The following is a 13263-nucleotide window of genomic DNA, read 5'->3' as shown; positions in this document are numbered from 1 at the left end:
TTTTTGTTTAAATTTCTCCCTATTTTCTTATCAAAATCCTTTTTCCATCAAATAGATAGATTAATTTCAAGATTCATATGGAACAGTAAGACTCCTACGATAGGTAAAGACATACATATAGTGGGTTGGCCCTCCCTAATTCTAGGAGCTATTACTGGGCAGCAATCATCCACAAGATAACATATTGCAGGGCTCCAGACAAACTTTTTTTACTAGGAGCACAGTAGCCCCTGACAAAAATCAAGGGGCACACCTTATATTGACCTGCAATGCATTTATTAATGAAACTGGAGAGGGTACAATTCAGTGGCAATTTTAGATCCTTTTTAGGAGTGCTCACGCACTCTTAATATTTTCTTTAATATATTGTTTATTATCATTTGATGCCTGTAGTTCATGAAGAAAGGGACATCCTTAGTTTTTTCATTCAATATTTTGCATAATAATACATAAATGTATTCATTGTTATCCAGTGAAATTAGGATTTATATTAGCAAGGGGATTTACGTTTTGCAAGGCACTGTATTCATGTCACATTCTCGTTGGGGGCTGAGCACCCCTAAAGGTCTGATCCTAGAATCGCCCCTGTAACGCACCATATAAGCTTGAGTTTAAATACATTACTTAATGTGACATTACGTACTGTACATGCAAGTCTTAGCTAAATGACTTAAATGTATGATGCACTTTTCGATCAGTCCTCCGATACCACAACACAATACTTGCTGAGTATAACAGCGCAACAGCTCAAACACAGGCAAGGATACAGTAGCAACGCTAGTGCTAAATAAGTGTTTAGCTGCTCGGCTCCATGACGCCGGGTAAGAAGGGCTCGTGAAACTGCTCACCAAAAGAACGAAGGGGCACCCACTTTAAGATTAAGACATGTTCGTAGGAACCAAGCGAAAAATATCCAAAACTTTCCTAGACTTTAAGCTACGGTACTAATGCAGAAGTAAAGCTGATATCGCCGTCTTACTAGAACGTTGTATCTATGCGTTGTTGCTAACGTGTGCTGACATTGTGCACACCCAATGAATTCAAAATTTGTAGGTCGCACATGCGCGAATGCTTGTAAAAAATGCTCGCACTGTCTCAAAAACTGGTCGCAAAATGCGACCATTTGGTCGCAGTCTGGAGCCCTGTATTGGGTGCATTCCCCAGATACGGACTGGTGCGACTTGGAGTGCAGGTCGACCTCTCTACGTGCTCTGGTCTCATCTAGCGTCCCTGTCAAGATTTTGCAGTTTACATCTAACCCAGGGGTCATCTCCACTCTCAGAATATGAACTCAGTTTAGAAGGCATACTAACACGAGAGGAACCCTTTTGATTCAGAGCCCGCTGTGTAACAATCACACGTTTTTACCAGCCAAATTAGACCAGACCTTTGCAGGATGACATAGGAAAGGGATCCAAAGATTTGGTGATTCACAAAGGAATGGGATATTTTCTAGTTTCGATGACTTGTGTTCCAAGTATGACCTTCAATGAACTGACTTCTTTCGTTACTTTCAAGCTCGCCAATTTGCTAAAAAACATTGCTCACAATTTCCTACTCTCCCGGAAAGGTCCCAAGTGGACTCACTTTTGGAAGTCCCTCCTTGGTTGAAAGGTTTCACGGCACATTCTTATTCAATGATTATGTTATTTGATGATGTTAAGATAACAATATCAAAACTGCGTGGGAAAAGGAACTCGGGACTGACATCTCAGAAGACGTATGGGCTAAAGCTCTCACAAGAGTTAACAACAGCACTTTCTATGCAAGACTGGGTCTGGTTCAATTCAAGGTTGTTCATCGCCTACACTGGTGTAGAGCTAAGATATCCTCATTCTATCCTAATGTAGATATCAAATGTGTGAGATGTCGTGTCAATGCAGCTGATCTAACACATATGTTTTGGTCGTGCCATATACTAGCAGGATACTGGTCAACTATATTTGATGTATTGTCTGCTGTCTTGGGGGTGACTTTAGAACCATGCGCTATGATTGCCATATTTGTTGTTCCAGATGAAGGAACAAACTTGACACGAAAACAACTTAACATCATAGCATTTGTATTTTTACTGGCCCGTAGGCAAATTTTACTACATTGGAAATCAAGCGCCCCACCCAATGCAGCACAATGGCTTCAGGATGTAATGCTGTTTTTACATTTAGAGAAGATTAAATTCACAATAAGAGGTTCTACAAAATTCCTCTTAGTGTGGAAATCTCTATTGTCATACTTTGGTAACCTCCAAGCCCTACTGGTGTAGTTACTGCCTATCCTGGCTGACTTCAGAGGACTGACTACCTCCTTCTATAGTCAAGCTACATGATATACAAACACCTGGCTGTAGTAACCCACTATGGTCATGATAGAGTTTTGGATGCATGCCGTCCTTCACAGAAATCGTATTTGTTTACTCATGTTTTAGTTTAAGTATGTATTTCCTTTGTAATTGTCTGTATTGTTAATACTTTATTATTTGGGCCGAGAAGGGGGTATTTTGTGTAAGAAAAAAAAGGAAACTCATGTACATGTACGGATGTGTCTGTTTATAATCTACCTTTCTCAATAAAAAGAGGTTTAAAAAAAATTAAAAATAAAGAGAGGCTGGCTAGGATCTACAAAGATATATCCCCAGAATGCGATAGATGTAAGCAAACCCCAGCCAATCTAATTCACATTTTATAGCTCTGCGCATCTCTGTGTAACTACTGGATATACTGGATATACAGATATTTTTAACATAGTTAAGAGAGGGTCTAGCCAAATGCTCTCACCGCATTGTTTGGTGTCTCCTCCTTTGTACCTTCTCTTTTAAAATCTAATAGAGATGTTAATGCCTTTGTCACCTTATTAGCAAGAAGATTAATTTTAACTAAATGGAAATTAACAACCCCCCCGTCATCCACGCTGGTTGGCGGATATCCTTTATTTCCTTCAATTAGAACAAATTCAACTTTCTACAAGTTCTCAAACATGTTGTAAGTCATGGGGCCCATTTTTTTGAGAATACTGCTTTCTCACATATCCCTGACTAAGACTAGCATGGCCTAAACCTAGCAATATGTCCTATGTTGTACTCTGTTAAGGTGACTACCTATTGAACTGTTTTGCTGAATTTGGATGCTGTATATGTCTATATTTTTGTATTTAATCCTCATTACTGATTGTTGTTGTGTTTTGGTTTGATTTGTTGTTTACTTTATTTTGTGTGTGTACTCAAAAAAAGGAAACTTGTTTTTATACATTTATTTTTCAACTGCTTTTGTATTGCTCTTTTGAAATTAATAAACAAACAAAAAAAAGAAAGCCCAGAGTTCAGACAGACACATCTAAAAGCTTCTTTACCTGAGAGATGGAGAGAGTCCTGCAGCTTGTCACTCTCATCGAAGTTACACGAGGACCTGTCGTCCTCTGAGTATGAGCGGTTTGCGTCCCCCTGTTTTCCCCCAGAAAGGGAGGAATGGATGAGAAAAAAGTCAGAACATTTGGATTTAGGACAAGGAAACAGCCACAGGCATTTTTAAATAGGAAATGTCAATCTATCAAGCCCTCATTGTGGAACTATCTAATGCTGGGGACACACTAAACAATTTTTTTAATCTTGTAAGGTTTCAAACTGTGATAGACCACAAACATGAGGACAAAAAATCCTAAATTTAGCTGTTTTGCTCCTGCGGTGTGTGGTATGCCATCATTTGACAAAGACAGCACACCACACACACAGATTTCCAACCAGTGTCCCAACTGTTAACACAAGAAATCTCGCAAAATCTGTCGAGATTTAAGAATAAGCATGGCGGACGATATGCAGGAAGAAATTGCGATGATAGCGTTTGGAATGATTTTCACAGAAAATTCACGGAAAAAAAGAATAGGGTTTGCTGTTGCCAAAAATAAATTCCATTTAACTTTGTGCTGCGCCGTGACTCCGTTTGTTATGCTCCCGTCTTCTCTCAGCTTGCTTTCTGATTGGATATTGTTTTGTTTCACGTGATAAACTCAGCGTATGTCGTCGGGGTTCCCCCCACACATCAGGATTTCTGATCGAAAATATTCAACATGTTGAATATTTAGGATTCGCGATCGGGGCGCCTCCGACGTCCTTCCGAGCAGATTTGGTCACTCTTGACACACCTCACACCAAGGGAACATTTGATAAGATAATCTGTAGAACCATCAAGATAATCGGGACGTTACCTAGGATTGTCGGAAGGGGCGAAATCGGCCCAATTATCCTGTAGTCTGTCCCCAGCATTAGGGGAAGGCTGGCTTGCTGTCCTCCCAGACTAGCCTAGTTTCCTTCTGTACTCACTGTCGCTGGACAAAGATTGCCTCCAAACTATAGCCCAAGATACATTGTACCAGAGCCATATAAAAAGAGAGTTGCGACCCGTTTGGGTCTCGCCGACACGTGATCACGTGGTTCAAGTAGCTCGCTGTAGTTCCAAAAAACCCACTGCTGTCAACCTGTTTGAATGGTTTTCGACAGGACAGACAGCAGCACCATCTCGATTTACTGACATTTTCGATATATTAACACAATATCAATTGAATACTGGTGTGTTGTATCATGTATATGTCTGATACTTTATTAACATTGATGTATTACATTAACTTATAATAGTAGGCAGCAATACTTAAAAAGTACTTGTCCAAAGTACTTGTACTTTGGACAAGTACATTTACTTTTCATTTGTCCATGCACAAAGTCACTCGTCCGAGACCTTTAAATAGCATGACCAGCAAAAACAGCCTGGCTAACGCTTTCTCAGGCAAATGACGAATGAAACAGGCAATATACTGGCCATCTTCAGCAGTCTCATATCTACAAAAAGCAGTCCTCCCTGATGTTTTTGGTGTAGAATGGAGTGAAATACAACATTGTGAACACACTGCCAAGTGAGCGACCCAAGTCTGACTCTAAGGCTAACGTCAAAACAGCAATGGGGGACCAAGACTATGCGGGCAACGCATTCTCACTTAAATTTCAAGACTTTCGTGACCCAAATCTAAATTCCGATGTGAAAGATGAATGGGGAATCGCTTTATCTCTTAAAGGCTGTCCTCCTCAACCATTTTGGTGCAAAGTTCACCGAGATGAAATGATCAACTTTACCGAAATACAGGGGAAAAAAGCTTGCTACTTTAAAATCAGTTAAATAAACGTAATGAGTGGCAGATAACGTTAAGTAACTTTACATTTTATTTTGTTTGAGGTTTAACTTGTCCAGTGGGGCAATTACATTTCTCTTTCACTTGCCCTACAAAAAATCCACTTGTCTCGGACAAGTGGACGAGCCATAATGTCAAACCCTGAAATGGGACTTGTCAAACTTTTTTTTTTATTCATCAGCCTACTTACAATTTACCACGTTAACATTTATATTTGTAGTACGTGATGCAAGTTGAATCTAATCTAGAGAGCAATCACACCAGCAACTGCTCAATTTAAGACAAGAGTTTGGCAAATAGAACAGAATATACAAGGCAACCAATTGCATTCAATAAAATTTTTATTATACAATATGTCCAGTGAGAGGGTCAAGTTTGTTTTTAGAGAGTGGACCTGAAATTCCTGCCGAGCGTTGAGAGCTAGCTGGACGATAGGTGTAGGGTTGCCACCCATCCCTTACAGTTTTTCTCAATTGGTAAAACACTAAAACCCATTGGCTGAACAGAGTTCTCAGTTGCCTGAACTTATATAGCTAATTGTGCCGGTTTGTTGTAAATACCTTAAACCATTTCATATGGTAAAACACAATTTGCAGATCTCACTTAGAATTTTCAGCAAAACTCATTTTCATTTTTAAAACACATTCTGCACGCTAATGCACATGTCATCCATACTAGTAAACACATAAAAACATGGCAACAATCAAATACAAATAGAGATAACATGTAATTGACTAAACACAACCACTTTCACTTGTTTCAAATGATGTGAAACAACCAATATAAGCAGGTTCAGAGAGCAAACAAGTTATTGAAGGTGGGAAAATATTGCTTGTGATGTCCTTTTTACTGTAGTATTGTTTGTCCTTTTTACTGTAGTATTGTATACTGTAGTACAGTACATTGTAGGCTGTATACTGTACAATGAACAAATTGTATGGCCCTGAACATAATGCTTTTCATTTGTTACAGTAACAGTACTGACTGCTCAATAGATTTTGACTGGTTGCAGGTTCATATCAACAAAGAACAAGAGTGAGTAGTGAGATGCAGGGTACAGTACTGTATAGGGTACAAGGATGGAGAAAGAGCAAAACAATTGCAAAGAGCAAAGCAGAGTAGTAATTTCTGATCAATTTTGGGCTACTATGATATTTGACGGCCTCCTCAGCCGTCAAGTGGCTACACCTGGGCCCGGTGGTTTCCTCCCCTTTAAGAGGACGTTAGAAGAGCGAGACGACCCTTCCGTTTGTCCCCAGCACGCTTTTGTTTTGAGTTGTGGCAATCTTATGACTTTTCTTAGTACACCCTTCAACACTGCTCACTATCATGAGACACTCACACACATGTACACCACTGACTTGCATACCTCACGTCTAGTTATGTTAAATTAGTATTATTTAATAAATTACCACAGCATAGTTCTCCTTCACAGCATGTGTTCCCCTTTGTTCTGTCTCAACCCCCGAGCCGGGTTCGTGACAGATAGATGTTTTTGTTCATCAAAAGACAATGACGGATAAATATGAAATTTGTTTTGAGATTACGTCAAAATGTTTTTGGTGTATTGTTTACTGATTGCTTGATAGCGTATATGTTTGATCACTTTGTTTATGTTTTGAGAGCAGTGTTTGATTTTGAGCACGGGTAAATCTGTTTTGAGGCAAAAGTTTCATTTTACAACAAGATTCAGAGGTTTTGTAAATAGTGCTTGAAGATGAGGTTTTGTGTTTACAGTTTTGAGAAAGTGGGTGACTGTTTCAAGAAATGTGGTTTAGCAATTGTGAAAAACTGTAAATACAGAATCGTCCCGTATTGTCGCTGTTGTCGTCATCTGCTGTTTGTCCGGGGGTCAGGTCGCGGGGGCAGCAATCTAAGCAGGGAGGCCCAGACTTCCCTCTCCCCGGCTACTTACACCAGCTCTTCTTGGGGGACCCCGAGGCGTTCCCAGGCCAGCCAAGAGACATAGTCTCTCCAGCGTGTCCTGGGTCTTCTTCGGGACCTCTTCCTAGTGGGACGTGCCCAGAACACCTCACCAGGGAGGCGTCCAGGAGGCATCCTGATCAGAATCCCGAGCCACCTCAACTGGCTCCTCTTGACGCGGAGGAGCAGCGTTTCTACTCTGAGCCCCTCCCAGATGACCGATCTTCTCACCCTATCTCTAAGGGAGAGTCCGGACACCCTGCAGAGAACTCATTTCGGCCGCTTCTATTAGCAATCTCGTACTTTCAGACACTACCCACAGTTCGTGACCATAGGTGAGAGTAGGAACGTAGATCGACTTGTAAATCTTTCTTCACCACAGTGGACCGATGCAGAGCCCGCATCACTGCATCCACCAGTCGATCTCACGCTCCATTCTTCCCTCACTTGTGAACAAGACCCTTAGATACTTGAACTCCTCCGCTTGGATCAAGATCTCCTCCCCGACCCGGAGATTTCACTCCACCCTTTTCCGGTCGATAACCATGGCCTCAGATTTGGAGGTGCTGATTCCCATCCAAGCTGCTTCGCATTCGGTTGCGAAGCGCTCGAGGTCACGGCCCAATGAAGCCATCAGGACCACATCATCCACAAAAAGCAGCGACCCGATCCTGAGGTCACCAAACCGGACCCCATAAACGCCCTGGAATTGCCACCCAGAATTGGTGACAAAGGGCAGGCCTGGCGGAGTTCCCTCACCGGGAACAAGTTCGACTTACTGCCGGCAATGCGGACCAAACTCTAGCACCGGTCGTACAGGGACCGGACAGCCCCGATCAGGGAATCCGGTACGCCGTAGTCCCGAGCACCCTCCACATGAGCCCCCGAGGGACGCGGTCGACCGCCTTTTCTAAATCCAGAAAACATGTGTAGACTGGTTTTCTTTCTCGGATTTCTTTAACCAAAGCTGTTTCATTCATGATTTGCCTGAGAAAGCGTCCTCCGTTAGCCAGGATAGTTTTGCCCAAGCCAGCCTAGTTTTGCCCGTTCACTCCATTTTACCCCAAAAACGTCAGGGAGGACTGCCTGTTGTAGATATGAGCCTGCAGAAGATAGCCAGCATCACGGATTTCTTTAACCGAGGCTGTTTCATTCGTCATTTGCCTGAGAAAGCGACCTCTGTTAGCCAGGCTAATTTTGCCCGATCACTTGGTCAGGCTATTTAAAGGTATTGGGGTCAAGTGGGGTCTTTTGTGCATAGACAATGTAAATGTACTTGTCCAAAGGACAAGTGCCTCAAAAAATTAATGTCAAGCCCTGCAATCCAGTGGCCAGAGATATATGATGACCTGATCGACACTCCAAGTGTAATAGACCCGGGAGAAATTTGTCTTTTGCAACAGACATGCGCAGTTGAGCCTGCTTGACAGTCGTGTGACGTAGAGGATATAATTGGTCTATAGTTTGGTTGCTAAGCTGCAACGTTCTACCCACCTAAGTCAATCCAGTTTGCTTTGACAAGAGGTTGTCACAGAGGTTGAAACAACTAACGTTATCATTTCAAATGTTATCTAGTTTATCTGTTGAAACCAGTGCTGTGTAGACACAATAGATTTATTTGCACGTTTTTATTTCAAGTCTCCAGCTTTGGTGTTTCTTTGTGTGCTGTTGGCCCTGTTGGTCTGCAGCTTCACTTGTTGTAAACCAACCAATCAGCGCACAGCTCATCTAAATATTAATGAGCATACCATAAAAGGAGAAAAGCTAGTGTTTTTTCCCGGGAACATTTCAGAGAATCTATCAGGGGGCATAGAACAGCACCCGGGCCATTTTCAGCCCAACGTTGTTACATACCTTATTCGGAGACCTTAACCCTCCTATTGTGTTCGGGTCAAATTTGACCCATTTTGAAGTTTAGATGCATGAAAAACACCTTAATTCTTTTCTGATCAAAACAAGGCTTCATTAATGCCTCCACAGTGGTCTACTGAATACAATCAAACACAATTTTATAAGTTTTCTTTTTTTTTTATACCTTTAAAAAAACATCTGTTGTGTTGTGGGTCAAATTTGACCCGGTAGTCATTCTGGGTGGTTTAAGCAGGGAAATAAACAGCAAATGTTGCCAAATCATCATAAATAACTAAAGATCAACAGCACATAAATACTATGAATAAAAACCTACAATAATAGTATATTAATATTGTGTAAAAGTATTCAAATCATGTTTCATGCCACTGAATCGCATTGACTTGAATTCAATTGTAACATTCAGCAAATACTATGATCCCACACCCACACACCCATCCCACTCTCTCTTTCACTCACATCCTCCACCCACCCACCCACTCCCCCCCCCCCCCACCCCCCGTCACCCACCCCCATCCACATCTCTCTGTCCCCCCAGCTGTATAACAGTATATAGGCTTGGACTTTCTCACACTTTATTACCAACATCTCACCGCAGCATTTGCACACACACACACACACACACACACCATTTCATCTCTCATGTTGAATACTTTTTTGCTGTTATTATTTTGGGAACCCTTTCATTGTCATAGATGTGACAAAGGTTTTTTCAATTGGGGAGCGGTAACATAATTTTGATAATACCTTCTTTGAGGTCTTACCAACATCCCATTCTGAAGCAGCATATGAGTGAAGCCTAGTTCAGTAATGGCACTCTACACCTCACCCATTGGCCCACGTCCGATAAGGCAACATTATAAGGCCGCACGGATAACCCTACACTCAATCCCGGTTGTTGTATTATCGTGCTGCTGCCCTCCACCATCCCCATCTCCCTGTGTTGTCTGTATGTTACTATCCATCAGGTGGGATTATTTCTTTATTTGCTCTCTATAGTCTATGTATGTTGTGCTTCGCCTAGATACATCCACTCTGCCCAAGTCAAACCTATTTTCATGTCTTTGGTTATCAATTACTGCTGAAATCTAATATGTGTCTTGACTGAACTGCAGTTGTCAACATGAGCAAAGGATATCTCACATCCTATAGAAATATCCTTATTGACATGACCAACATGGAGGGAAGACTAGTGTTTGTGAATAGTCGGAGGGAGATTGCCACATTGCTACATGCCGTTTCAATGCTTACCTGGTGTACCTTCCTGGGGTATACTGATCAAACAATGAGGCCACTGTTTTTGGAATGACATTTATTACCCTCTTCTCATGGTCTTATAAATCATTTCCCTGGTCTGTACATCATAACCAAATAAAATAGATAAATGGTGCCTTTTTTGTATATAAAACGTACACATTGTAAGTTTAATACAGTCTAAGGTAATTCAAAGTAATATATATTTAACTATGGATATGGATAGCTAATATGTTACTTGGCAGATAAAACATTTCATTGGATGATCTTTTTTGCTTTAATTCATTGTTTGTCAATGTATTCAAACACGGGTCAAATTTGACCCGCGAACACCAAAGGTGTAAACACTTTTTGAACACAATAGGAGGGTTAAGGACATTTCTGATCAATACTTAATCCAATTCTCTGTCTCTCTCACTCCAACTCCTCCTACCTCCCCTTGTAACTTTCCGGCGCAACCTCCGCTCCCATCTCCCTCCCATTTCTCCTCTATTGTAACATCCTCCCCCCTCCCATTGACGAGTTCTCATCCACCCCACTAACACTGCCACCGACACCTTGTTAACCACTTTATCTGCATCACTTCACTATCTCTGTCCCCTGATAACCAGGCCTGCATGATCTTCTCCCACCTGCCCGTGGCTTACGGATATTATTTGTGAAGAACGGTCCACCCTTCGGGCAGCTGAGAGGAGATGGCGCAAGTCCAAAGATGGTCTGGACCTTGATATGTATCACTCCCTCCTTAAATCCATCTCACATAACTGGTGCTAAAATTAACTCTGCTTCAAACCCCCACAAACTTTTTTCTACCTTATCCACCCTTCCAAGTCATCCGTCATCATTCTGCTGGACCTTTCTGCAGTATTTGATACGGTTAACCACCAGATCCTGCTCTCCAGACTTTCTGAGATGGGCATCACTAGATGCTTTAGACTCACGTCTAAAAGGTAAATATTTGTTAATTCCAGGGCAGTAGAAAACATATATTACGCACCTACTTACTTTCGTTTTCAAAGTGTGTCACACAACGGCATGCTGTAACATCGAGTATCAAGTGCAGCATATATTCAAGTGCAGTTTATACTCAGATTTACAAACACGAAGGTCCCATTCTGGTGGGGTGCGGTTTATAGAAAATGCTGGTTATTTTCTGGAAAATATGGTATTAGTATCAAGACAAGACACATACAGACGTTCAGTTTCCAAGAGAAATTGATTAAAACAGAACATCAGCCAAAAAAACAATGTGGCTGATTGAAGCCTCACCTCGGCCTGGAAGCCCTCAACCAAGATGGCCACCAGCAGGTTAAACAGGACGTAGTTCCCAAAGGTCATCAGGGCTACGAAGTATAGGGCGGCACAGGGAGAGGTGGAGGCCATGCCATTATACAGCACCATGTTCCAGTCCTCCTGAGTTAGGATCTACACACACACACAAACACAGGTTAAACCAGCTGTATACCCTTTCAGTGTATCTGCAAATATGCGAACAGTATGTGTGTGTGTGCTATGTGTCAGGTCACACTAAGCTCTCATTACCTGAAACACAGTGACGATGGCCCACAGTAGGGAGTCAAAGTTCTTCCTGTCAGGAACAGTGTCTCCAGCGTCCGTCTTCAGACTGAACTTACAGCCGAAGATGTGCATCCCCAAGATACTGCAACACACACACGGAACACACTCATGTAGTACGTGAAGGATCTGGCTGCTATGCCATTTATTTTGTCACCACACCACCAGCATTATATTCCAGCATACAACACCACGTGAAAGACTGGACATAGAGCACTGACAAGGCCTGGACTATTGTAACCATGCAACACACCAGCAAGAACAAAATACTGTACAGTACATTAATTAACAATGCAACATTTACTTCACTGTCTCTCCGTGCTCATCGCCTATCACCACCCCACCCCGTTCCTCCCTCGCTCTCTACTTCATTCCCTATTTCTCTCTTTCCCTCCCTATTCTTGGACACCATTTGTGCACATCCATAATAGGCCAGAGTATCCAATGGTGGATAGCCCTTTCATTTCCAGTAAAATCCATCACTGGCCTGTTGGAGGATGACAGGTATAAATCCTCTGTTTAGCAAGTGCATTAGCACCGGGTTCTACATGCCTGCTATGTGCTAAAAGCTACAGTGGGAAGATGGATTTGGGAGTAGCTTGCAAGCGTTAGCTCACTCTAGCGTTGGCCTGCTCTATCTGTCTCAATGCACTTAGGTGGGATTGCTACGCTGCGGGGTGAAAGGTAAGCTGACACACACACAGACGCACACAAAGACCACACACACACACACACACATACACAAGTAGGTAGATCACACAAACCTGAGCTGGAAGACAAACAGGCATACACACTCCCTCTCGCACTCACACAGGCCACAGAGGTATGTTCTATGTTGTGTCTCTGCTCTATCAATCTCACTTTGCTGGTTATGAGTCTGTCCCTCATGCCGAGTCCTGTTGCTCCAGAGAGCTCAATCTCTGACTCACACATACACTCACACACACTTTTCACATACCTGAAGATGAAAATGAAGAGCATGAGGAGCATGCAAAAGGTGGCCACATTGTCCATGGTCTTCATCAGCACCACCAGCTGTCTCCTCAGCGCAGGCATGAACCTCACCAGCTTGATGACCCTCAGCAGACGAAAGGTCCTCAACACAGACAGACCTCCGTCCGACTGGCTGATAATCTCACACACACTGGACGAGTAGAGAGGTATGTGTGGAGAGATGGAGGAGAATCATTGGTAGAAGAAGAGGAGCATGTTGAAAAGAAAAATTAAGAAAAGAAAGGTTAAAGTTGAAGACAAAGTAGAATCAGAGGTGTTGGAGGAGATACTTCTAAGATGGTTGAAGCTTAACCCCCCCGCACCTGATGATGACAATGATGCCGTCGAAGATGTTGTAAGGGTTCCTCAGGTAAGCGAAGAACCCAGAGGCTGTCAGCTTGAGCACCATCTCCAGGGTGAACATACTGGTGAACACTATGTTGCTGATCTCCAGTACGTTGGTTAGCTCCTCTGGCT

At 42.4% G+C, this 13263-nt stretch overlaps 1 protein-coding gene across 1 annotated transcript in view; it reads right to left on the bottom strand.

Annotated features, from left to right (window-relative positions):
- Positions 1 to 13263, bottom strand: part of cacna1ia (calcium voltage-gated channel subunit alpha1 Ia) — a 442500-nt gene that overhangs the window by 216744 nt on the left and 212493 nt on the right. Inside the window, 5 exon segments of the mRNA XM_084676906.1 lie at positions 3346 to 3436; positions 11488 to 11643; positions 11761 to 11878; positions 12752 to 12937; positions 13110 to 13261. Coding sequence (XP_084533032.1) covers positions 3346 to 3436; positions 11488 to 11643; positions 11761 to 11878; positions 12752 to 12937; positions 13110 to 13261 — 703 coding nt within the window.

Source organism: Hypomesus nipponensis, chromosome 17, assembly GCF_054491055.1.
Source record: "Hypomesus nipponensis isolate SF chromosome 17, ASM5449105v1, whole genome shotgun sequence".
NCBI classification, from domain to species: domain Eukaryota; kingdom Metazoa; phylum Chordata; class Actinopteri; order Osmeriformes; family Osmeridae; genus Hypomesus; species Hypomesus nipponensis.
The sequence above is the reverse complement of the archived record's forward strand: the minus strand, read 5'-3'. Positions and strand labels throughout refer to the sequence as shown.